This window comes from Mastigoproctus giganteus, chromosome 2 (genome assembly GCF_048544385.1).
Source record: "Mastigoproctus giganteus isolate SK-2022 chromosome 2, ASM4854438v1, whole genome shotgun sequence".
Classification (NCBI taxonomy): domain Eukaryota; kingdom Metazoa; phylum Arthropoda; class Arachnida; order Uropygi; family Thelyphonidae; genus Mastigoproctus; species Mastigoproctus giganteus.
The window spans coordinates 41,322,759-41,347,799 of NC_143576.1; the positions used below are offsets into that span (position 1 = coordinate 41,322,759).

The window sequence follows — 25,041 nt, forward strand, 5'->3', positions numbered from 1 at the left end:
TTTCATTTTGTGAATGCTTCCCCATTAATAGATTTCATGGCATATTTTTGTATGCTGTAAATCTTAAAGTTGGTGTGGAGAGCCAAAGTGATATCTATACAACAAGGTTCTTACTAGCTTTTTTTAACTTGAAATAATTTGCATTCTGTAAATTACATTGTTGTGGTTATATTAAATTGTTACCTGCCAAAATTTTATCTGATGTTTGTAATATTTTATGCAGACCATTTAGTAGCCCATGGACGAATGAGTGAGAAAGAAGCTAGAAGCAAATTTAAACAGATTCTTTCTGCAATACAGTATTGTCATGAAAGGCATATTGTACATAGAGACCTGAAAGCAGAAAATTTGTTGCTGGATGAAAATATGAACATCAAAATTGCAGGCAAGTTGTTAAAAGTATTATATTCTAAATAATCGATCGTTGTTTTCAGAAGCATTTTTTACATCTTTAATTTATTAGCTTGGTGAAAAAAAAACTTGTAAGGAAATTTTTTACTTTACTTTTTACAGTATGTGGGAATGAGCTCATATTCTATCAAAAAAATGTAGTATCTAAACTGTCATGCTGTATTCAGTATAGCACAACAGTTAAATATAACATAGCAGTGACTGTATTGAATATAAAGAGAAATTTATTTTTATTATTAATTATTATTTTTAATGCAAATATTTATTTATATTTAATTTTTGTTTTCAAGAACGGTGCAATTTTCCTTTATAATAATAAATTAAGTATATAGAAAAATTGGGATTCGATTTGTATGATTTTGACATAAAGTAATTATTCAGGGGGCTGGAATTTAATCCAGCTCATTGAATGAAAATTCAAATACAGATTTTCACATGTGCTGGAATCCTGTATACTGTATTTGCAATCGACAGAATTGTTGATGTGAATCAGCCAGGCTACTGAAGACTTTATATTCAATAAGATTAATGTTAACCAGGTTTCTTATACTAGGAATTACATATAATTCTCTAAAGGAAAAATTTCAATGTCAATTAATTTTTTAATATTAAAATCTTGTGACGTGCTCACTGTGGCGTACAATACATTACTAAAAATCCATAGCCGTGTTTACACTTCAAAATAGTGCTAATATACGAGGTGCTACCCAAAATTTCCTGAAATGTATTTATAAAATAAATTAGACCAAGGGTGAAATAAATTTCACACTTGATCTTATTTGCCACCATCATCTTCGAAGTAGTCCCCTTGAGAGCGTAAATACTGAACCCAGTGCTTCCCCCTGATTTGAATGTGTCCTGAAAGTCCTCCTTCGTCATAATCTTCAGCACCGCTTGCAGTTCGGTTTGGATATCCCCTATGCTGTCAAATCTTTGACCCTTCAGCTTTTCATTCATGGGAAGAAGAAGAAGTTGTAAGGGGCTAAATCTAATGAATAAGGGAGTAGGAACAATTGTAATGTTGTTGGATGCCAAAAACTGTGCCACAGCAAGAGATGTGTGGGCTGGCTCGTTGTCATGATGAAGGCCCCAGTTCTTTGTGCGCCACTTCTCTGGACGTTTCCTCCTTGAGGCTTCCCTTAATCGCCTCAGGACGTTGCAGTAGAACTTTGCATTGGCGGTCTGGCCAGGAGGGATGAATTCCTTATAGATAATCCCATCAGTGTCCAAAAAACAGATCAGCATGGACTTCACATTGCTCCTCATTTGTCGGGCTTTCTTCAGTCGGGGCGAAGATGGGCTCTTCCACTGGGATGATTGTTCCTTAGTTTCTTGGTCATACCCATATACCATCACCAGTGACGACCGTAGAAAGGAAGTTTTGATCACTCCTGGCCCGTTCTTGAAGATCTCTGCTAACTTCCATGCGATACTGCTTTTGGTCTTCACTCAATAACTGTGGCACACACTTGGCTGCAATCCTTCTCATGTTCAACTCGTCTGACAAAATCCGCTGACGTGTGCCTTACGATAGTCCTACAATTGTCGTCATCAACCGACATTCAACCATTTTTAAAATAGTTAAACCAGTAGTAGGTCTGCGTCTGGCCTAAAGCATTGTCACCAAAAGCTTGTTTCAACTTCTTATGGGTTTCTGCTGCTGTATCATTAAGAAGGAAATAAAACTTGATGCAAGCACGTTGCTCTCTCACATCAGACATTGCAACAGTCGCAAACTATGTGAAACACACTGTCAAATAACTGCTCATAAATATTCAGTGACTCTATCCACCCCGGCGGCACATGGCATACTGATTCACAAAGGATGCATGCAGTGTTACCTAGCGCCACAAGTCCGTACTAGATGTAGTTCCCACGCAACATCCAAATTTCGGGAACATTTTGGTAGCACCTCATAAAAGATAATGCTGTTTATTGCAAAAATAATGCCCTTTAATCAGGGTCTTAAATTCTATAATATATAAATAATCCTTATTGCATGTTAGATGTATTACAGCATTTCAATGTAACCTTTCACAGTCTACAAGGCCAGGGATTCCACATATACATAAAGACTAATGGTAACATGGAATATTATTTTTAAGCTTGTGGTGAAATGACAAAATATTATTATTATTGTTGCCCTTATATTATTTCTCCCTGACTGGGGGATTCCACTCCATGACGGGTACTGCTACCAAGTACACAGGGTGGTTGTAATTTCTGGTGTTACTGTTGGTCGAGGAACTCTCTGACTATCTTCAGGTGTTCAGGATTGCGATTTTCTGGAGTTCCTTGTAGGTGTTCGCTGGGAGACCTATTGCTGCTAGACTGCTATATAGGGTTTTTGGCATCATACCGGTGGTTGATACGATGATCGGGATGGTCGTTACTTCTTGCATATGCTACATCTCCTTGACTTCATGTCTCAGGTTCATGTACTTCCTAATTTTTTCCTCATGTGTTTTCTGAACATTGCTAGTGTTGGGCACTGCTATGTCAATCCGATAGGTAGCCTTTTCCGTCTTGTCCACAAGGGTTATATCCATTCGGTTGTGCGGGATGGTCTTATCTGTTATTATGGCGCTTCCCAGTACAGCTTGTGGGTTGGGGTCTCTAGTATTGCCTGGGGTTCATACTTGTAGTATGGTACACTTTCTTTGGTCAACAGGTATTTCCTCGCTAGCTTCTGATGTATTATCCTGGCTACATAGTTGTGTGTACGAGCATACTCAGTCTGGGTGATCACCTTGCATCCCCATGTGATGTGTTGGATCGTTTCTGAGACCAGGTGGCATCGTCGACATGTGTCATCTGACATTTCAGGCTCCTTTGCAATGTATTTTCTATAGTTTCTGGTGTTGATTACCTGGTCTTGGATTGCCAGCATGAATCCTTCAGTCTCGGGGAAGAGCGTCCCGCTTGTGAGCCATGCATTGGAAGCAGTGTTATTGATGTGATCTTGATGGAGGCCATTGTAGTGTCTGCTGTGGAGTGTCTTCTCTGCCCATCTTTCTAGCTTCGTTTCTTATGCCTTCTGGGCATGAGGCAGCTCCTTGCTTAGGTTGAGTGGAGTATACCACTTATCTCTCATCCTTATGGAGTGGTGCTTGTATTGTTCTCGAAGTAATCCTTCAGGCTAACTATCGCTGTTTTCTGTTGCTCTAGCATGCCCCTTCCTCCCTCTTTCCGAGCTGTTGTTAGTCTCTCCACTGCTGACTTCGGGTGGTGTTGGCAGCTCTTGGTCATCATTGTTCTTGTCTTTAGCATAATATCCTTTAGCTTGGTGTTAGTCCAATCTATGACCCCAAAGGAGTATGTTAGTACTGGAGCTGCATAGGTGTTTATGGCTTTAGCTGTGTTCCCTCTGTTCAATTTTCAGCGATTCTCTGTTCAGTTTAGAGACCAAGTTGAATACTTTAATGGAAAAAGGTAAAGCAGAACAAGTTCCTGAACTAAGATCATATGTTGAGGTGGCGAGTGCGAGTGAGATTAGATCCAAGAATAAATCAGTTATAGTGAAGGCTAATGCGGATAGATATAACACCAGTGACCAAGTAAAGACCGAGTTAATGGCACGAGTTGCACCGGTTTTAACTAATGTCAAGGTTGTATCAGTTCGTCCCATACGAAACAAGAGGGTCATGATCGAAACTGCATCTGAGCTGGACGTTAAGAAAATTGAAGAATGCACGGAAGTGCAAAAGTTCGGAATGGAGGTAGAAAGGCCCCTTCGCCGACTTCCCAGATTGGTTATTTTTGACGTTAGTTCGGATGTAGATCGTGAGTCCTTTAATAACGAATTATGGGAAAGGAATTTGGTGGATGGATTTGACAATAAGGACCAAGTGCTCTCTGAAATAAAAATACTAGCAAAGAACAAAGCAAGGAATTCCTCAGGATACAATGTAGTGGTGGAGGTTTCCCCACGTATACGAAGATACTTGTTGAAATGTTCTAGAGTATTTTTAAATTGGAGTTCACACCGTGTCCGGGAATTGTGGACTCCAACACAATGTTACAAATGTATGGCGTATGGCCATGTGGCCCGGTACTGTGACGCGGGCGAGTTCTGCAGTCACTGTGCTGGGAGTGGACATACATTCAAGTCTTGTACGCAAAGAGCAGAAGCTCCAAAGTGTGTAAATTGTTGGCGGAGGAGGATGCCTTCTGAGCATGATGCTAATAACCGAATATGTCCAGAATACTTGAAAGCGGTTGATACCCTAAAGAGACGTACAGAACAGGATTAGTGGTGTCATGCGGGGGGTTTCTCCTCTTCCAGTGATTGAAAAAGACTTCTCCCAGCAGTGACTGGGGTCGTCAGTCACAGTGGCGTCAGTGTTGGGGTCTGCAGGAACCGGGCAGGTGTGTGTTTGCATTGATTGTGAGATAATCTTGTAAGATCAATTTGTATTGAATGAAATTTGTATTATTATTTAGTCTGAGAGGTGTCAGACAATGTTTGCTAGATAGGGCAACCTACCTCCTCGCGGTGGGGACGGAAACTCGTGAGGGGGGCGGAGACGCCGTCCCCCCCGCGAGGCTAAAGGTTGTGCTCTCTTTAATTTGTTATCATAAGTCAAGTTAGACTTTGTAATTGTTGTTTTTGTTAAGGTTAATTGACCTAAGAATTGTAACAAATAAACAGTTATGAAATATTGGTAGATGGGCTTCGGCCCAGGTGACCAGTTAGGAAAAGCTTGAAATATGATGTTCAATTTTCAGCAGGCTTCTGAGTCTCCGATGATATTTTCCGGTCAGGCACTTCTTGATTTCCTTGTGCTCTAACTGCCGAGCCTGCATCTTCCCTAGATATTTGTACATCTCTCCTTCTGTTATAGCTTCGATCTCTTTACCAGTCAGCAGCTGGTAGTTTCGGCCGACTAATTTTCTCTGGTGTGGTGTGTGGGTCTTGCATTTGTCTAGGCCAAATTCTATCCTGATGTCCTTGCTGAATTCTTCGGTGATCCGGAGTAGTTGCTGAAGTTGCTCCTTGGTTGCTGTGTAGAGCTTGAGGTCATCCATATACATCAGGTGGGTGAGGGTGTACAGGTTCTTTCTTCCTTCTTTGAGGTTATATCCATATTTGCTGCCGTTAAGCATGGTGAATAGTGGGTTGAGTACTAGACAGAACCACAATGGGCTCAGAGCATCTCCCTGAAAGATTCCTCTTCTGATGGGGATTGGTCTGGTTATGATGTTCTCAACCTTAATGGTGGTACTCCACTTCGCTATTGTTGCTCCTAGGAAGTTTGTCACTATCGGATTGGCTTTGTAGATCTTCAGGGTCTCTATTAGTCAGCTATGAGGTACGGAGTCGAAGGATTTGCGGTAATCGATGTAGGCCATATATAGGTTGCAGTGCTTCTTGTATGCTTGCTCCATAACTGCGGCATCTATGGTTAATTGCTCCTTACATCCTTTGGTCCTCTGCTTGCACATTGGTCCTCTGGTCCTCTGCTGCCTGTACATTGTCATATCAGTCTCTAGCCTGGTTATTTCATAGTATGCTTGCATGATGTACGTATTCATTTCGATGCTCCACTTCATACGTTGGCATCTTCTTCCTTCCTGGATGGTCACTAGCACAATTGCGCAGGAAGCACTTCCAGTGGTGGGGCTTGATGGTCTTGCCCTTCTGTTGTGGTAGCCATATGGGGGACAGTGCCACTTGCTTCACTGTCTTGCTCAGGAAACTGTCTCCAACTTTTTGAACTAACCCCTTTGCCTAAGGCCTGACCGCAAGTGACTTTATCCTGCACCACACTTGATACAGTATGATTGATATATCTCTGTGACATCATCCATCTACGGAGGCGGACTTGTTTAACTTCGGCTTATTTCCAGTGGATTTTTGTTCTCAGTGAGTGACACCAGATGGTGCCACTATCTCCTCAGCCATTGCTTCCGTCTTGGGGGGGGGTACCTCCAGTGGAGCAACTTTTGCAATTTTTTTTTTTTTATTATTATTTCGGTCTCCCAGTGTAATAGAGCCGTGTTCGCTTCCACCAAGATGGGATACGAGCCTGGGTCCATCAGGCTGTTAGTCCAGTGTCTTACACACTGGGCTATTGTGCCCTTATTATTATTATTATTATTATTATAATCCATATGGTGCAAGTAAGCCTGAGGCTTTTGCTGCAACAGCCAAAAAAAAAAAATTTCTGAGTTACCCCTGGGAGAGAGAGTGTCAGAAATTAGCATTAGTAGAGGCATATGATGCAAGAAAGCAAGCTTATACAGCATCAGCAAAAAAAATATATATATATATATATATATATATCCCATTTCACTGATCCATTCATTCCAAATGTTCATTTAGTTCTGCCTTGAATTTATTTAAGCTATCAACTTCCACAACAGATGGACGTTTATTGCAGCAGTCAACTACCTACTGTCTAATGGCAAATTTCCCCACATCTATTCTACAACTGTCTTTCCTCAGTTTGAATCTGAGCAAGAGGAATAATCCCATCACCATTGAGCCTGCTCAATCCATTCAAGCCCCTATACACCTCAAGCAGATCGCCTTGCAGGTGCCTAGTCTCCAGAAGCTGCAATTTGCAGAACTTAAGCCTCTCTTCATAAGAGCATCCCTTTGTTCCCTTCACTAGTCTTGTTGCCCATCTCTGTACTTGTTCTAGCAACTCTACATCCTTCCTAAAATGAGGTTTCCTGACCTATACGCAGTACTCAAGTGTGGCCTGACCATTGCCTTATACAGGGGGATAATCACCTTCTTATCCCTGTTCGCAAAATTCCTGTATATCATTGACAAGACTCCATGACCTACTCTAGCAGCCTGTCTGCACTGCTCAGAAAACTACATATCTGACTGCAAAAACACCACATAATTGGTACGTTTCTCTGGGGTTACTGCTACCCATATATGCAGTACTTTGCATTTGTCAGTGTTAAACTTCAGTTGCCACTTCTCAGCCCATCTACCTAACTTTTCCAGATCCTGTTGCAGCAGCATACTGTCATTACTGTTATTAACAACCCTGCCAACCGTTGTAACATCTGCAAACTTTGACATTAAGTTTGATGTACCTTCATCATTGATAAATATAGAACACAACAATGGGCCCAAGATCGAACCCTGAGGGACACCACTAATAATATTAGTCCACATATAGCAGTATCCATTGATTACCACTCTGTTAGTTATTTTTAGTTATTTTGGTTTTTAGGAGCAGTAGCAACTAAGGCCATATTGCTCTGGGATATGCGGTGGTCATTCTCTGATCTTTCCGCATCCTCCGTATTTGGTGGTGACGGGCTCGAACCCCAGTCTAATCAAGAAGCGTTTGCTACACACTGCTGCTCCTTCCCACCTGGCTACGGAGGCGCTACCACTCTGTCTTCTCCCACTCAACCATCCTTTTATCCGTTGCAGCAACTTGCCCTTAATGCCATACTGTTCCAATTTGTACAGTAGTATTCTTTTAATGCTTCTTTAACCAGTGATCCCTTTATTTTCCCTGGAACAGAAGTAAAACTAACAGGTCTGTAATTACTTAGCATTAGCATTAGCATTAGTAGAGGCATATGATGCAAGAAAGCAAGCTTATTCAGCATCAGCCAAAAAAAAAAAAAAAAAAACCCTCTCCCATTTCACCCCTCCGTTCGTTCGAAATACCTGTCCAGTTGAGCTTTAAATTTGTTTAGGCTATCAACTTCAACAACAAGTGATGGAAGTCGGTTCCACCAACCAACCACCCGCTGGCCAAAGGCAAATTTCCGCACATCTATCCGACATCCGTCCTTCCTCAATTTGAATTTATGCCCTCTGAGGTGATTATTCTGAGAAAGATGAAGAATCCCATTGGCATTGAGCATGCTCAAACCATTCAAAGCCTTATACACCTCTATCAGATCACCTCGCCGGTGCCTAGTCTCCAGACTCTGTAATTTGCAAAACTTAAGCCTTTCTTCGTAAGAGCAACCCTTTGTTCCATTTACTAATCTTGTTGCCCTTCTCTGTACCCGTTCCAGCAGCTCTACATCCTTCTTGAAATGAGGCCTCCAGACCTGTATACAGTACTCAAGATGTGGCCTAACCATTGCCTTATACAAGGGAATAATCACCTCCTTATCCCTGCTAGAAAAATTCCTGTATATCATTGACAAGACACCATGAGCTACTCTTGCAGCTCGTCTGCACTGCTCAGAGAACTTCATATCTGCCTGCACAATTACCCCCAGGTCCTTTTCATTCTCCACCACTGTCAGTGTAGTACCGCAGAGTTGATACATTGCTCTGGGGTTACTGTTACCCATATGTAGTACTTTACATTTGTCAATGTTAAACTTCATTTGCCACCTCTCAGCCCATCTGTTCAACCTTTCCAGATCCTGTTGCAGCAGCATAGCGTCAGTAGTGTCCTTAACGACCCTGCCAACCTTTGTATCATCTGCAAACTTAGACATTAAACTTGATATCCCATCATCAATATCATTCATAAACACCGAAAACAACAATGGACCCAACACTGAACCTTGAGGTACTCCACTAATAACATTAGTCCACGTTGAGCAGTGTCCATTGATTACCACTCTCTGTCTTCTGCCACTCAACCATCCCCTTATCCATAGCAGCAATTTGCCTCCAATGCCACACTGCTCCAATTTGTGCAGCAGTCTTCCATGTGCAACAGTATCAAAAGCCTTTCTAAGATCCAAATATATAATATCAAAGTTATTCCCTGCATCCAGTTCTTTTGTGACTACATCATAGTATCCAATCAAATTGGTCAGGCAAGACCTGCCCTTAACAAAACCATGCTGCGTCTGAGCTATAACTGAATTCTTGTCTAGCTGATCCTGCAGTGCTTCTTTAACCAGTGCCTCCATTAATTTACCTGGAACAGAAGTTAAACTAACAGGTCTATAATTACTTGTGTCAGCCTTTGATCCTCCTTTGTGAATTGGGGTTACATTTGCACATCTCCAGTCTATGGGTACCTCCCCTGAGTCCAAAGAAGCTCTCATAATTATGGCTAGGGGTTTGCATACTTCCTTTGCTGCCTCCTTTAATATAACTGGATAGATCCCATCCACCCCAGGTGCCTTTTTTATGTTTATCCTCAACAATCTCTCCTCCACTTTCCTCTCAGTTATTACAAAATCATCCAGCTCACTGCCAATGTTTACTTTACCTACATCATTCTCCTTCCTGAATAACTCCTCATGCGTGAATGTAGATGCAAAATACTCGTTTAGATTGTTAGCCACCTGAGCAGGATCCTCAACTGTTGAACCATCAATATCCAGTGGACCAATCTGATTCATCCCTTTCCTTCTCGAGTTCAAGTATGTAAAGAACTCCTTTCTGTTTTTCTTTGCATCCTTTGCCAAGGATTTTTCGTAGTCTGCCTTTGCCTGCCTAATCTCCTTTGTGACTTGGTTACAGACCAACTTATATCTATCATAGGCTTCCATGTCACCCATTAATTTGTATGTATCCCATGCATTTTTCTTCTCTGCCACATGTCTCATTAGTCCATCTGACAACCATTTAGGCCTAAACCTTGAACAATATTTCTTAGTTGGTATGTAAAGCCTGGTAGCCACCAAGATTAGTTCCTTGAATGCTTCCCATTTTGAGTTTGCTGTTGGTAACATCATCAGTTGGTCCCACTGTATAGAATTTAAATACTGTCTCAGACCATCATAGTCGCCTTTACGAAAACAAAAACCCTTCCCTTTACCTCTGATGGTAGTTACCTCCTTGAGTAAATCCCACTTCAACACACTGTGATCACTGCCACCTAGTGGTTCATTTATCTGCAGGTTCTTAATACATGAAGAATCACTACTGATAATCAGATCAAGAGTATTGCTCCCTCTTGTTGCCTCACGAACATGCTGATGTAGAAAACAATCATCCAATAAATCCACAAAAGCCTTGCTAGTGTGCGAGTGACCAACACACAAATTAATTCCAGTCAATATCTGGGAAATTAAAATCCCCCATTATAAGACTCTCTGATTTACTGGCCCACTCTATTTCCCTGTACAATATATTATTATACTCATCAGAGTCATTAGGCCTATAGCACACTCCTACTCTCAATTTTGATTTCCCTATGCTTATGTCACACCAAACTGACTCGACACTGTCCTGTCCTGTCCATCGATGTCAACTGGCTTCACTTCCTTTGACTTTGTGTTTCTTAATTAATAGCATAACCCCTCCTCCCCTCCTGTCCTGTCTATCCTTTCTATATACATTGTATTCCCCAAATTCCAGTTCCGCATTACTTATATCTGTGTGACACCACGTCTCTGATATCCCAACAATATCTGCCTTTGATGTTTTGAGCAATACCTCAAATTCATCAAATTTATTTACCAAACTCCTAGCATTGGTGTACACGCAAGTATACATGCACCTGTTTCTATTCTTAGCTACCCTAACACAACCCATGTGTTTACTTGTAACGCAATGACTACCAGCAGTCTCTGAAATATCCTGCATCTTGTTTTTCAGACTTCTGCTCATTTGAATAGAAGCAGTGCAAGAATCACTTCCACCTCTGCCAGTGGCTACTGTTAATCTATTAGTCCTTGTATCCTCCCCAACTAGCAGTTTTCCGACCCACCTAACACTGCCTCGACAGCATCAGCAAAAATTCTTGCACCCTTTCTATTTAAGTGTATCCCATCCCTGTAGAAGCAATCTCTCCTGTTAACAAGTACAGTCCAGGCTGAAAAAAATTCTACCCCTTGAGCCTTGCACAATCCCTCCAGGGCCGAATTGATCGACAAGGCTCTCATCATATACTCCCTCCTATCGTGTCTGGGCAGAATTGCAGACACTTTCAAGTTCAACCGTAATTCATGGCTTTTTTTCAACAGTGACCTGTACTTGCTAAGTAATTCCGCCGGTCTCCTACTCTTAATATCATTAGTGCCAACGTGTACTTGTCACCCTTTGATCCCTCTTTGTGAATTGGAAATACATTAGCACATCTCCAGTCCATTGGGGACTTCCCCCAAGTCCAAGGATACTCTCATAATTATGGCTAAAGGTTTGCTTACTTCCTTTGCCACCTCCTTTAATACAACTGGATAGATCCCAGCCATCCCAGGTGTTTTTCTTATGTTTAACTTCAACTATTTTTCCCCCACTTTGCTGTCAGTTATTGCAAAATCATTTAATTCCCTGTTAGAGTTTAATAAACATCTGGCCCTCTCCTCCTTGAATAACTCCTCAAGTAACAGTTAATAAGTAAATAAACATTGGTGGCAACGTTGGAGCAGATTATAAGGCTTTTAATGGAATCCTTAGGTAGCATAAGTCTTAGAAACTGATGATATGATGCCCATTTAGAGTTTTATCTTTGTTGTCACATGTGAGTAAGCTGTATGAGAGAGTGTTAGAGTAGAAGATAAGAGGAACGATTGAAAATAGGATGGCCGAGGAACAGTACGGCTTTAGGCCTGGCAGATTGGCGGTGGATCTAATTTTTTGCATCAGGCAACTGATGGCAGAAATGAGATTTGTGAAGAGCATAGCCGGAAAGACAAGACAAGATGCAACAAAATCAGGAATGATGTGATTAGGGAGAGAATTCAGGTCGAAAAACTCCAGAATAGGATTGAAAGGTCCCATTTGAAATGGTTTGGACATGTCAAGAGGATGAACGAGAGGCGTTTGCCAAAAGAATGTTTGATTTACAATGAAGGGACAAAAGATCAAGGGGGAGCCAAGAATGAGATGGAGGACATGATAAAGACCAATGTCAATAAGAGAGGAGGAAATTGGAGTGAAATCAATGACGGAGATAAGTACACGGACAGGGCATGGTGGCGAAGCTTCATATGTCAGCCCGTGGAATAGTGGAATGATGGTAGATGATGATGATAACCTTTGTTGTGAGTCTTCTTGATTGTTATCATTAAACAGAAAACTTCATCAGTGTAGCCATCTCTGTTGTATGAACTTGTGATGGAAGGTGATGCTTGTTGTAGCTTATTTGATCATCCAGTATTCTTCTGAGAATATTTCCTTTGCTGAAATTGGGACTGCAGAGGCCCATATTTCAGCTCCAAAGACAATTACATAATAAACTGCTTTGAAATAATAAAACAACAAAAAGTCTATTGAAATAAATTGCTGTATACTTTTTTGTTATGTTCATCATTCATTTTGTCAGCATGTCAGTGTGAATATGGAAACTCAGTTTCAAATGAAATATAATTCTGAGGGCTTTTTGTTTCTGGACAACTGTTATTAGTATCCAATGTGTTACTGGCTGAATCGTCGTTGGCATGCATTTAACAGAATAAATTATAAGCTTGGTTTTGGCTAGATTCAGGTGAAGTCCCAGCTGCTTACGGTATTCTGCAAGATGACTGATGTTGTTCATGGTGGATGTACATGCTTGTAAGTCTGCTCTGGGTGGGATGGTGTTAAGGAGCTTAATATCAACTGCAGGATGTCATCTTTCTGAGTATAGTATGGTTGTGACTATAACCAACAGGCCTGGTAGGTCGTTACCTTTCAGAACCCCCCAGAGCTGACAGTTCTAGTATGCACTCTTTTATTGATCTTGGGAATGACTTTGCTGAGATGAAGAAGAAACTTGAGGATGGAGCAGCAGTTTCCTTTTATGTTGTACTTTTCAAGAAGAGCAAGGGGAGCCTTGATAGTGTCAGAGGCTGCCTCGAGATCGATGTACACCACAGGAACATTCAGCTTTGCCATCAGAGGCCTTTAGCATATGATTTGTTTTCTCAAGAAGGTTATTTAATGGATATGTTGGCTATTGCATAATGGACTTACGGCTACTAGAAGATGTAGTATGTTAGTGCAGGAAGTGCCCTTTTCCATTAATTTCAGTAGTGTTGATACTGAAGAAATTGATTGGAAATGTTTTGGTAGTGCAGCTGTTTGAGTTTTCTTGATTGGCCTAATAACATATTCCTTCCAAACTTTGGGAAGCATCTGCATGCTTACAAGTGGGTCAATGGGCTGAGACACTTAACAGTGAAGTGCAGTATCCAATGAAGTCCAGCTGTGGCAGATGAATTTATGGCATCAGTGACATTTTTTTTAATAGGTCCCTCACAATATAAATCTCACTGAATCCAGGGAAGTCTGAATCTGGAAAGTGCATTGTGGTGTTGCCAGATGAAGTTCAGCCATTTGTTTAGATGGATATTATTTTGTAGTTTTCTGAATAATAGTATACAGTTTATTTTCTCTCCTCAGAGTTTAACCTATGTAATGTGCTTGACTTTAATCAGTTAAACAACACTGCCCCTGTTCTTGAGTATGTGATTTTGTTGTCTGTATCTCCTGGTTTGCTGCTTAGTGAAGCTGTGATTTAACTAGGATATTTACCTGCGACATGTCCTTGGTGTGGTAGTGACTTTTTTGAAGCATTGTACTATGCTTTGGTATTGATACATTTTGTGATCAGATATGTAGCAAGATCAGGTTGGTATTGGCTAAGGGATTCTGAGCTGCAGAAAAGCATTTCTCTATATTCAGAAATTTAGACGAGGCATTTTTTTTTTTTTTTTTTTGCTTTAATATAGGAAATTGTGAAGTTTTGGGGTGGAACTGGTACAAGGAAGCTAACAAAGTCGTGATCCAATAATTATTATTATAATTAGCCATATGGTGCAAGGAAGCCTGAGGCTTTTGCTGCACCAGCCAAAAAAAATTTCTGAGTTAACCTGAGAGAGAGAAAGAGAGAAAACAAGAGTTGGAAGTAGAAGGGAATCATCAAGAAACAGAAGAATGATAATTTCCAGCTCAGGACTCTGGGTGTGCCATGCCCATATTCACCAGATGTGAGCCCCTGGGATGATAATGCTGTCTCTGGAATGTCGTGAAACTTGTGTTACATGATGAGGAGATCCAGCCAGTTCTGGCTTATTGTTGATCTGTTATTAATGATTTTAACTTTTTATACTCCTTTATGAAAATCATGGAACACCCAAAACTTGCAGAATGCAATATTGTTCTGATTGACATTACACACTTATATGTGAAGCTCTGATTATTAGCATTAGCATTAGTAGAGGCATATGATGCAAGAAAGCAAGCTTATGCAGCATCAGCCAAAAAATTAAAAATAAATAAAAAATAAAAAAAATCACTTCCATTTTATCCCTCAGTTCGTTCGAAATACCTGTCCAGCTGAGCCTTAAATTTATTTAGGCTATCCTACCCGCTGGCTAAAGGCAAATTTCCGTTCATCTATCTTTCTTCAATCTGAATTCATTGTTTGTTTGTTTGTTATTTGGTTTTTAGGAGCATTAGCAACTAAGGCCATATTGCTCCGGGGATATGCGGTGGTCATTCCCTAACCTTTCCGCATCCTCCGTATTTGGTGGTCACGGGCTCGAACCCCGGTCTGATCAAGAAGCGTGTGCTACGCACTGCTGCTCCTGCCTACCTGGCTATGGAGGCGCCTCTGAATTCATGCCCTCTTGGGTGATTATTCTGAGCAAGAGGAAGAATCCCATCAGCATTGAGCATGCTCAAACCGTTCAAGGCTTTATACACCTCTATCAGATCACCTCGCTGGTGCCTAGTCTCCAGACACAGTGATTTGCAAAACTTAAGCTCTTTCTTTGTAAGAGCAACCCTTTGTTCCATTCACTAATCTTGTTGCCCTTCTCTGTACTCGTTCCAGCAGATTTACATCCTTCTTGAAATGAGGCCTCCAGACCTGTATACAGTACTCAAGGTGTGGCCTGACCATTGCCTTATACAAGGGAATAATCACCTCCTTATCCCTGCTAGAAAAATTCCTGTATATCATTGACAACACACCATGAGCTACTGTTGCAACCTGTCTGCACTGCTCAGAGAATTTCATATCTGCCTGCACAATTACCCCCAGATCCTTTTCATTCTTTACCACTGTCAGTGTAGTACCACAGAGTTGATACGTTGCTCTGGGGTTGCTGTTTCCCATATGTAGTACTTTACATTTGTCAATGTTAAACTTCATTTGCCACTTCTCAGCCCATCTGCTCAACCTTTCCAGATCCTGATGTAGCAGCATAGCATCAGTAGTGTCCTTAACAACCCTGCCAACCTTTGATCGTCTGCAAACTTGGACATTAAGCTTGATATACCATCATCAATATCATTTATAAATACAGAAAACAATAATGGACCCAACACTGAACCCTGTCGGACTCCACTAATAACATTAGTCCACAATGAGCAGTGTCCATTGATTACCACTGTCTTGTCTTCTCCCACTCAACCATCCCTTTATCCACAGCAGCAATTTGCCTCCAATGCCACACTGCTCCAATTTGTGCAGCAGTCTTCCGTGTGCAACAGTATCAAAAGCCTTTCTAAGATCCAAATATATAATATCAAAGTTATTCCCTGCATCCAGTTCTTTTGTGACTGCATCATAGTATCCAATCAAATTGGTCAGGCAAGACTTTCCCTTAACAAAGCCATGTTGTGTCCGATCTATAACTGAAGTCTTCTCTAGATGATCCTGTAGTGCTTCTTTAACCAGTGCCTCCATTAATTTTCCTGGAACAGAAGTTAAACTCACTGGTCTATAATTACTTGTGTCAGCCTTTGATCCTCCTTTCTGAATTGGGGTCACATTTGCACATCTTTAGTGTATGGGTACCTCCCCTGAGTCCAAAGAAGTGCTCATAATTATGGCTAAGTGTTTGCTTACTTCTTTTGCTGCCTCCTTTAATATAACTGGATAGATCCCATTCACTCTGGGTGCCTTTCTTGTGTTTATCTTCACCGATTTCTCCTACACTTTACTCTCAGTTATTACAACATTATCTAGCTTACTGCCAGAGTTGAATACACCTCTGGCATTCTCCTCACTGAATAACTCCTCATGTGTGAATGTCAATGCAAAATATTCATTTAGTTTGTTAGCTACCTGAGCAGGATCATCAACAGTTGAACCATCGATATCAAGTGGACCAATCTGATTCATCCCCTTCCTTCTAGAGTTTACATAAGTAAAGAACTGTTTGCTGTTTTTCTTTGCATCCTTTGCCAAATATTTCTTGTAATCTGCCTTCGCATGCCTAACCTCCTTTGTAACTTGGATACAGATCAGCTATATCTATCATAGACTTCTGTGTCACGTGTTAATTTATGTATATCCCATGCATTTTTCTTCTCTGCCATATGTCTCATTAGTTCATCTGTTATCCATTTAGGCCTAAACCTTGAACAATATTTCTTAGTTGGTATGTAACGCCTAGTAGCTTCCAAGATAAGTTCTTTGAATGCTTCCCATTTTGAATTTGCTGTTGGTAACATCATCAGTTGGTCCCACTGTATAGAATTTATACTCTTGATCATAGTCGCCTTTATGAAAGCAAAAACCCTTCCCTTTACCCCTGATGGTAGTTACCTCTTTGAGTAAATCCCACTTCAGCACACTGTGATCACTGCCATCTAGTGGTTCCTTTATTTGCAGATTCTTAATGCATGAAGGATCACTACTGATAATCAGATCAAGAGTATTACTCCCTCTAGTTGCCTCCCGAACATGCTGATGTAGAAAACAATCATCCAATAAATCCATAAAATCCTTGCTAGTGTGTGAGTGACCAACCCACAAATTGCAGTCAATATCTGGGAAATTAAAATCCCCCATTATAAGACTCTCTGATTTACTGGCCCACGCTATTTCCCTGTACAGTTTCTTATTATACTCATCAGAGTCATTAGGCCTATAGCACACTCCTACTCTCAATTTTGATCTCCCAATGCTTATGTCACACCAAACTGACTCGACACTGCACTGTCCAGCGATGTCGACTGGCTTCACTTCCTTGGATTTTATGTGCTTCTTAACTAATAGCATAACCCCTCCTCCTTTCCTATCGTGTCTATCCAAATGCAAGATTGTCATAAGGAATTGGAATTTTTAAAATTTTATTTTTTTAAGCATTTGAAGTATTACTGTTTAATATATATATTTTTTAACGTAACAGCATTTAAAAAAAAAAAAAACACCCTGAAATGAAAATGGCTTACAATAAAAATGCTTGTTTAATCCATATCTGTTTTGATCATTGTGTATTCATATTACAAAATTGGAAAAAATAAATAAACAAAATGTTAAGTTTTATTTTTGGCTATAATGTGGTTATCTTATAATATACACGTTAAAGTTGTCCCCCAACACCCATATTATATCAGTTGCACTGTACTAGTAAATCTCTTGATCTTTATATTGTTTTAAGTGGTTTGACTAGGCTCTCCAAGTACTTTCTTCCACTTTAAAGGATGATGTTATGCTTAATGACTTCATTATTTTGTGTGGAATGAATTACAAGGTTCTTGGGAGTTTTAATTTTTTCAAAGTTAATTTTTTGATGTTTTACAGATTTTGAGACTGGATTAACATATTGACAGTTAGACCAGTTTTTAGCCTTTTGGCGGAGTGGGGTCATGAATAAAGGAATCCGCGTTTTTTGTGGCCCTGGAAGGAGAACATGTCCTTCAAGGTTACCAGCCCACCACAAGAAGGCAAAAGCTGTGCCATTAGAGTGGCCAAGTGGATCAGTTGGTTAATAAAAATGAGAAAAGAAAAGTAATTTTCGTTTTTGGACTTTGCTAACTTCTTAAAAGGCAAAATCTACTTTGCCTTCTGAGAAGTATTCTTGCTTATTTTGGAACTGATTCTTAATAAAGAAACAGTTCAGAAATAAACAAGAGCATTTGCTTGGAAAAATTGCTTTACGTATGTATCACGTGAGTCACTTCACTGCAAGAAGTGGCTTGGAACCTGGGGCTAGTTTAGGCCGATGGATGGATAATGGTGTAATTCCTGATGTGGGAATTTTATCTCTGTCACTAGAGGAACCAAAAAATGTGTGCAATTCTTAAACTAAATTATTAAACTCCCTGAACACAGAAATGTGTGCAATTCTTAAACTAAATTATCTTTTAGTCACTTGCACCTGATGAAGAACTTTTTATAACCAAATTAGAAATGTTGGCATTCTGAACCTGTCCTGGTCAGATAAAATTATTTATTTCAGCCTAGTGATTTTTTTTTTATCCGCCTGGTTTACTTACATGATCTTTTAAAACTTTTTTTTTTTTTTTTCTTTTTTTAAGATTTTGGTTTTAGTAACTACTTTGAACCAGGAAAACCTTTGTCAACTTGGTGTGGAAGTCCTCCCTATGCAGCTCCTGAATTATTTGAAGGTAGAGAATATGATGGGCCAAAAGCAGATATATGGGTAATTTTTTTTTATTTTGTTTACACATTTTGCTTACATGCTTTTAAACTGGAATGAATGAATGTTTGGAAATTAAAATTAGAATTGAAAAGTTTATTTCAATACAAACTTCACAACTGAAAAATAAACATATACAAATATTTGTCATCAAAAAACCCTTTCGAATTTATCTTGATTAAGTTTTGTTAAATTAAATGTTACAATTCCTGTGGTTAACTTTACACTTTGTTTCAGTAATATACACAGGATGGTGCAATACACAATATATTTTCAAACTTTCATTAAATATTATTTACAAAGCTTAATGTAAATCTTTGAAAATTTTTATTTATTTATTTATTACTTGTTTAGATTGGTTACCATTACTGTACGCAGGTTATCTGAATTGTTCACAACTGCAATATTTTTCAATAACTCCTCTAAATATAGTTTCTGGTATTGGGTGGGTTTCTTTAGTTGTACATAAAATGTTTTGTCCTTTAAATAGCCCACAAGGGAAAGCATCATGAGATCATGAGATTTCACAAATGTCAGTAACCAAAAATATCTGATCACAGATTAATAACACAGCAAATATTGACAGTTTTAGCCAAACAAAATTATTGAGAACATTTGTTATATTCTCAATATTCAATATTTTTGGATTTCCTGACAAGCCAATTAAAAATCGCACCCAACCATGGAATATTGTTCCCACATCTGAGGTGGTACCCCCAAAACCTCTCTCAGGCTTCTAGATTCCATTCAGAAGAGGGCAGTTAGATTAATTAATGACTCATCTCTAACAGTCTCTCTACTCTGTCTCATACACATACTGTTTCTGCTGCATGCCTTTCTTTTCCACTCTCTCTTTCAAAACAGTCCGAACACGTGCCACTACCAGCCAACATCCATTTACTGTCCAACTTCAAACTCACAGAACCAACTTTTCATCTTCCTTGTTTATTCGTTCAACTGCTGTTTTCTGGAACAATCTTCCTTCATACGTATTTCCTGAAAATTACAGTCTATAGAAGTTCAAGTCTAATGTCAACGGATATCTTCTTTCGTCTTCTCAACCTGATGGCAGTCATTGTGAAACATGTGGGTATATGGGATGTGTTAGGGTAACTAAGAATAAGAATAGGTGCATGTGTATTTGCATGTATACCAGTGCTAGAAGTATAGTAAATAAATTTGATGAATTTGAAGTGTTAGTCAAGACATCAAAGGCAGATATTGTTGGGATATCAGAGACATGATGTCACACAGATATAGGAATGCAGAATTGGAATTTGGGGAGTACAATGTGTACAGAAAGGATAGACAGGATAGGAAGGGAGGAGGGGTTATGCTGTTAATTAAGAAAAACATAAAATCAAAAGAAGTGCATTCAGTTAATATAGATGAACAGTCACTGTTGAGTCAGTTTGGTGTGACATAAGCACTGCGAAAGCAAAAATAAGAGTAGGAGTGTGTTATAGGCCTAATGACTCGAATGAGTACAATGAAGAGTGGGCTAGTAAATCAGAATGTCTTATAATGGGGTATTTTAACTTCCCAGATATCGACTGGAACTTGTGGTTTGGTCACTCGCACACTAATAAGACTTTTTGTGGATTTATTGGATGATTGTTTTCTACAGCAACATATTCGAGAGGCAACCAAAGAGGATAATACTCTTGATCTGCTTATCAGCAGTGATCATGTATTAAGAATTTGCAGATAAAGGAACTACTAGGTGGCAATGATCACAGTGTACTGATGTGGGATTTACTTGAAGATATAATTACCATCAGGGGTAAAGGAAAAGGTTTTTGCTTCCGTAAAGGTGAGTACAGAGGTCTCAGACAGTTTTTAAATTATGTACAGTGGGATCAACTAATGACGTTACCAACAGCAAATTCTAAGTGGGAAGCATTCAAGGAATTAATCATGGAAGCGACTAAAAGTGTCATACCTATTAAGAAATATTGTTCAGGGTTTAGGCCTAAATGGTTATCAAATGGACCAATGAGACTCGTGACTGGGAAGAAAAATTCATGAGATGAATATAAATTATCAGGCAACACAGAAAGCCTATGGCAGATATACGCTAGTCTGTACAAGTCACAAAGGAGGTTTAGGCAGGCAAAGGCAGATTATGAGAAATCTTTGGCAAAGGATGCTAAGAAAAACAGCAAGGATTTCTCCATTTATATAAACTCTAAAAGGAAGGGGATGAATCTGATTGGTCCACTTGGTATCGATGGTTTGACTGTTGATAATCCTGCTCAGATAGCAAACAAACTGAATGAATATTTTGTATCTACATTCACACATGAGGTGTTATTAAGGATTGAAAATGCCAGAAGGTTATCATATTGTAGCACGGTGCTTAATGATTTTGTAATAACTGTGAGCAAAGTGGAGGAGAAATTGTTGAAGTTAAACGTAAGGCACCTGGGGTGGATGGGATCTATCCAGTTATATTAAATGAGGCAGCAAAGGAAGTAAGAAAACCCTTAGCCATAATTATGAGAGCTTCCTTGGACTCAGGGGAGGTACCCATAGACTGGAGATGTGCAAATGTGACCCCAATTCACAAAGGAGGATCAAAAGCTGACACAAGCAATTATAGACCTGTGAGTTTAACTTCTGTTCCAGGAAAATTAATGGAGGCACTAGTTAAAGAAGCACTGCAGGATCATTTAGACTAGACTTAAGTTATAGCTCGGACACAGTATGGTTTTGTTGAGGGGAAGTCTTGCCTGACCAATTTGATTGGATACTATGATGCAGTCACAAAGGAACTGGATGCAGGGAATAACTTTGATATTATATACTTGGATCTTAGAAAGGCTTTTGATACTGTTGCACATGGAAGACTGCTGCACAAATTGGAGCAGTGTAACATTGGAGGCAAATTGCTGCTGTGGGTAAAGGGGTGGCTGAGGGGGAGAAGACAGAGAGTGGTAATCAATGGACACTGCTCGTCGTGGACTAATGTTATTAGTGGAGTCCCTCAGGGCTCAGTGTTGGGTCCATTATTGTTTTCTGTATTCATAAATGATATTGATGATGGTATATCAAGCTTAATATCGAAGTTTGCAGACGATACAAAGGTAGGCAGGGTTGTCAAGGACACTACTGACACTATGCTGCTGCAACAGAATCTGGAAAGGTTGAGCAGATGGGCTGAGAGGTGGGAAATGAAGTTTAACATTGACAAATGTAAAGTACTACACATGGGAAACAGCAACCCCAGAGCAACGTATCAACTCTGTGGTATTACACTGGCAGTGGTAGAGAATGAAAGGGACCTGGGGGTGGTTGTGCAGGCAGATATGAAGTTCTCTGAGCAGTGCAGACGGGCTGCAAGGATAGCTCATGGTGTATTGTCAATGATATATAAGAATTTTTCTAGCAGGGATAAGGAGGTGATTATTCCCTTGTATAAGGCAATGGTCAGGCCACACCTCTAGTACTGTATACAGGCCTGGAGGCCTCATTTCAAGAAGGATGTAGAGCTGCTGGAACGAGTACAGAGAAGGGCAACAAGATTAGTGAATGGAACAAAGGGGTGCTCTTACGAAGAAAGGCTTAAGATTTGCAAATTACAGTGTCTGGAGACTAGGCACCAGCAAGGTGATCTGATAGAGGTGTATAAAGCATTGAATGGTTTGAGCATGCTCAATGCTGATGGGATTCTTCCTCTAGCTCAGAATAATCACCTGAGAGGGCATAAATTCAAATTGAGGAAAGACAGATGTAGGCTAGACGTGCGGAAATTTGCCTTTAGCCAGCGAGTGGTTGGTTGGTGGAGCAGACTTCCATCCCTTGTCGTGGAAGTTGATAGCCTAAATAAGTTTAAGGCTCAGCTGGACAGGTATTTTGAACGAACAGAGGGGTGAAGTGGGAGTGGTTTTTTTTTTTTTTTTGGCTGATGCTGCATAAGCTTGCTTTCTTGCATCAAATGCCTCTACTAATGCTAATGGAGTCTTGTCAATGATATATAGGAACTTTGCTAGCAGGAACAGGGAGGTGATTATCCCGTTATACAAGAGAATGGTCAGGTCACACCTAGAGTACTGTGTACAGGTCTGGAGGCCTCATTTTAGGAAGGATGTAGAGTTGCTAGAATGAGTATAAAGAAGAGCAACAAGATTGGTGAGGGAAACAAGGGGTACTTTTACCAAGAAAGGCTTAAGTCCTGCAAATTGCAGTCTGGAGAGTAGGCATCTGTGAGGTGATCTGATTGAGATGTATAAGGCCTTGAATGGGTTGAGCAAGCTGAATGCTGATGGGATTCTTCCTAATGCTCAGACTAAGAACCTGAGCGGGCATAGTTTCAAATTGAGGAAAGATAGTTGTAAAACAGATGTGCGGAAATTTGCCTTCAGCCAGCGGGTAGTTTTTTTGTTTTTTTTTTGTTAGTTTTTGGCGCATCGGCTTCTGTGGCCATAATGCACCTCCCAAGGTTTTTGCAGTACTCTGATCCAAGCCTGAGGCGGGATTCGAACCCGTGACCTTTGGGTTGCCAGGCAGGCACTTTGCCCACCTGGCTAGCCTGGTCGGCCCAGCGGGTAGTTGATTGGTGGAACAGCTTCCATCTTTTGTTGTGGAAGCTAATAGCCTAAATAAATTTAAGGCTGAGCTGGATTGGCATTTGGAACAAATGGAGGGGTGAAATCGGAGGGTTTTTTTTTTTCTTGGCTGATGCTGCATAAGCTTGCTTTCTTGCATCGTATGCCTCTACTAATGCTAATGTGACATAAGCATTGGGAGATCAAAATTGAGAGTACGAGTGTGCTATAGGCCTATTGACTCTGATGAGTATAATAAGAAAATGTACTGGGAAATAGAGTGGGCCAGTAAATCAGAGTCTTATAATGGGTGATTTTAATTTCCCAGATATTGACTGGAATTTGTGGGTTGGTCACTCACACACTAGCAAGAATTTTGTGGATTTATTGGATTATTGTTTTCTACATCAGCAGGTTCGGGAGGCAATTAGACGGAGTAATATTCTTGATTTGATTATCAGTAGTGATTCTTCATGCATGAAGAATCTGCAGATAAATGAATCACTAGGTGGCAGTGATCACAGTGTGCTGAAGTGGGATTTACTCAAAGAGGTAACTACCATCAGGGGTAAAGGAAAGGGTTATTGCTTTCATAAAGGCGACTACGATGGTCTGAGACAGTATTTAAATTCTATGCAGTAGGACCAACTGATGATGTTACCAAAAGCAAATTCAAAATGGGAAGCATTCAAAGAACTTATCTTGGAAGCTACTAGGCTTTATATACCAACTAAGAAATATTGTTCAAGGTTTAGGCCTAAATGGATGTCAGATGAACTAATGAGACACCTGGCAGAGAAGAAAAATGCATGGATACATATAAATATAGATATAAGCTGCATATAGATATAAGCTGGTCTGTAACCAAGTCACAAAGGAGGCTAGGCAGGCAAAGGCAGATTATGAGAAATCTTTGGTAAAGGATGCAAAGAAAAACAGCAAAGAGTTCTTTACTTAGGTAAACTCTAGAAGGAAGGGGATGAATCAGATTGGTCCACTTGATATCGATGGTTCAACTGTTGATGATCCTGCCCAGGTAGCTAACAAACTAAATGAATATTTTGCATTGACATTCACACATGAGGAGTTATTCAGCAAGGGGAATGCCAGAGGTGTATTCAACACTGGCAGTAAGCTAGATAATCTTGTAATAACTGAGAGTAAAGCGGAGGAGAAATTGTTGAAGACAAACATAAGAAAGGCACCTGGGGTGGATGGGATCTAACCAGTTATATTAAAGGAGGCAGCAAAGGAAGTAAGCAAACCCTTAGCCATAATTATGAGAGCTTCCTTGGACTCAGGGGAGGTACCCATAGACTGGAGATGTGCAAATCTGACCCCAATTCACAAAGGAGGATCAAAGGCTGACACAAGTAATTATAGACCTGTGAGTTTAACTTCTGTTCCAGGAAAATTAATGGAGGTAATGGTTAAAGAAGCACTGCAGGACCATCTAGACAAGACTTCAGTTATAGCCCGGACACAACATAGTTTTGTTAAGGGAATGTCTTGCCTGACCAATTTGATTGGATACTATGATGCAGTCACAAAAGAACTGGATGAAGGGAATAACTTTGATATTATATACTTGGATCTTAGAAAGGCATTTGATACTATTGCACATGGAAGACTGCTGCACAAATTTGAGCAGTGTGACATTGTAGGCAAATTGCTGCTATGGATAAAGCGATGGCTGAGGGGGAGAAGACAGAGTGGTAATCAATGGACACTGATCATCATGGACTAATTTTATTAGTGGAGTCCCTCAGGGTTCAGTGTTGGGTCCATTATTGTTTTTTGTATTTATAAATAATATTGATGATGGTATATCAAGCTTAATGTCCAAGTTTGCAGACGATAC

General features: G+C 40.0%; 1 protein-coding gene across 1 annotated transcript in view; it reads left to right on the plus strand.

Annotated features, from left to right (window-relative positions):
- The window catches only part of Sik3 (Salt-inducible kinase 3), a 474,358-nt gene that overhangs the window by 177,636 nt on the left and 271,681 nt on the right, over positions 1 to 25,041 (plus strand). Inside the window, exons 4-5 of the mRNA XM_090388735.1 lie at positions 224 to 385; positions 18,512 to 18,636. Of these exons, the coding sequence (XP_090244861.1) occupies positions 224 to 385; positions 18,512 to 18,636 (287 nt within the window). The remainder of the gene's footprint in view (positions 1 to 223; positions 386 to 18,511; positions 18,637 to 25,041) is intronic.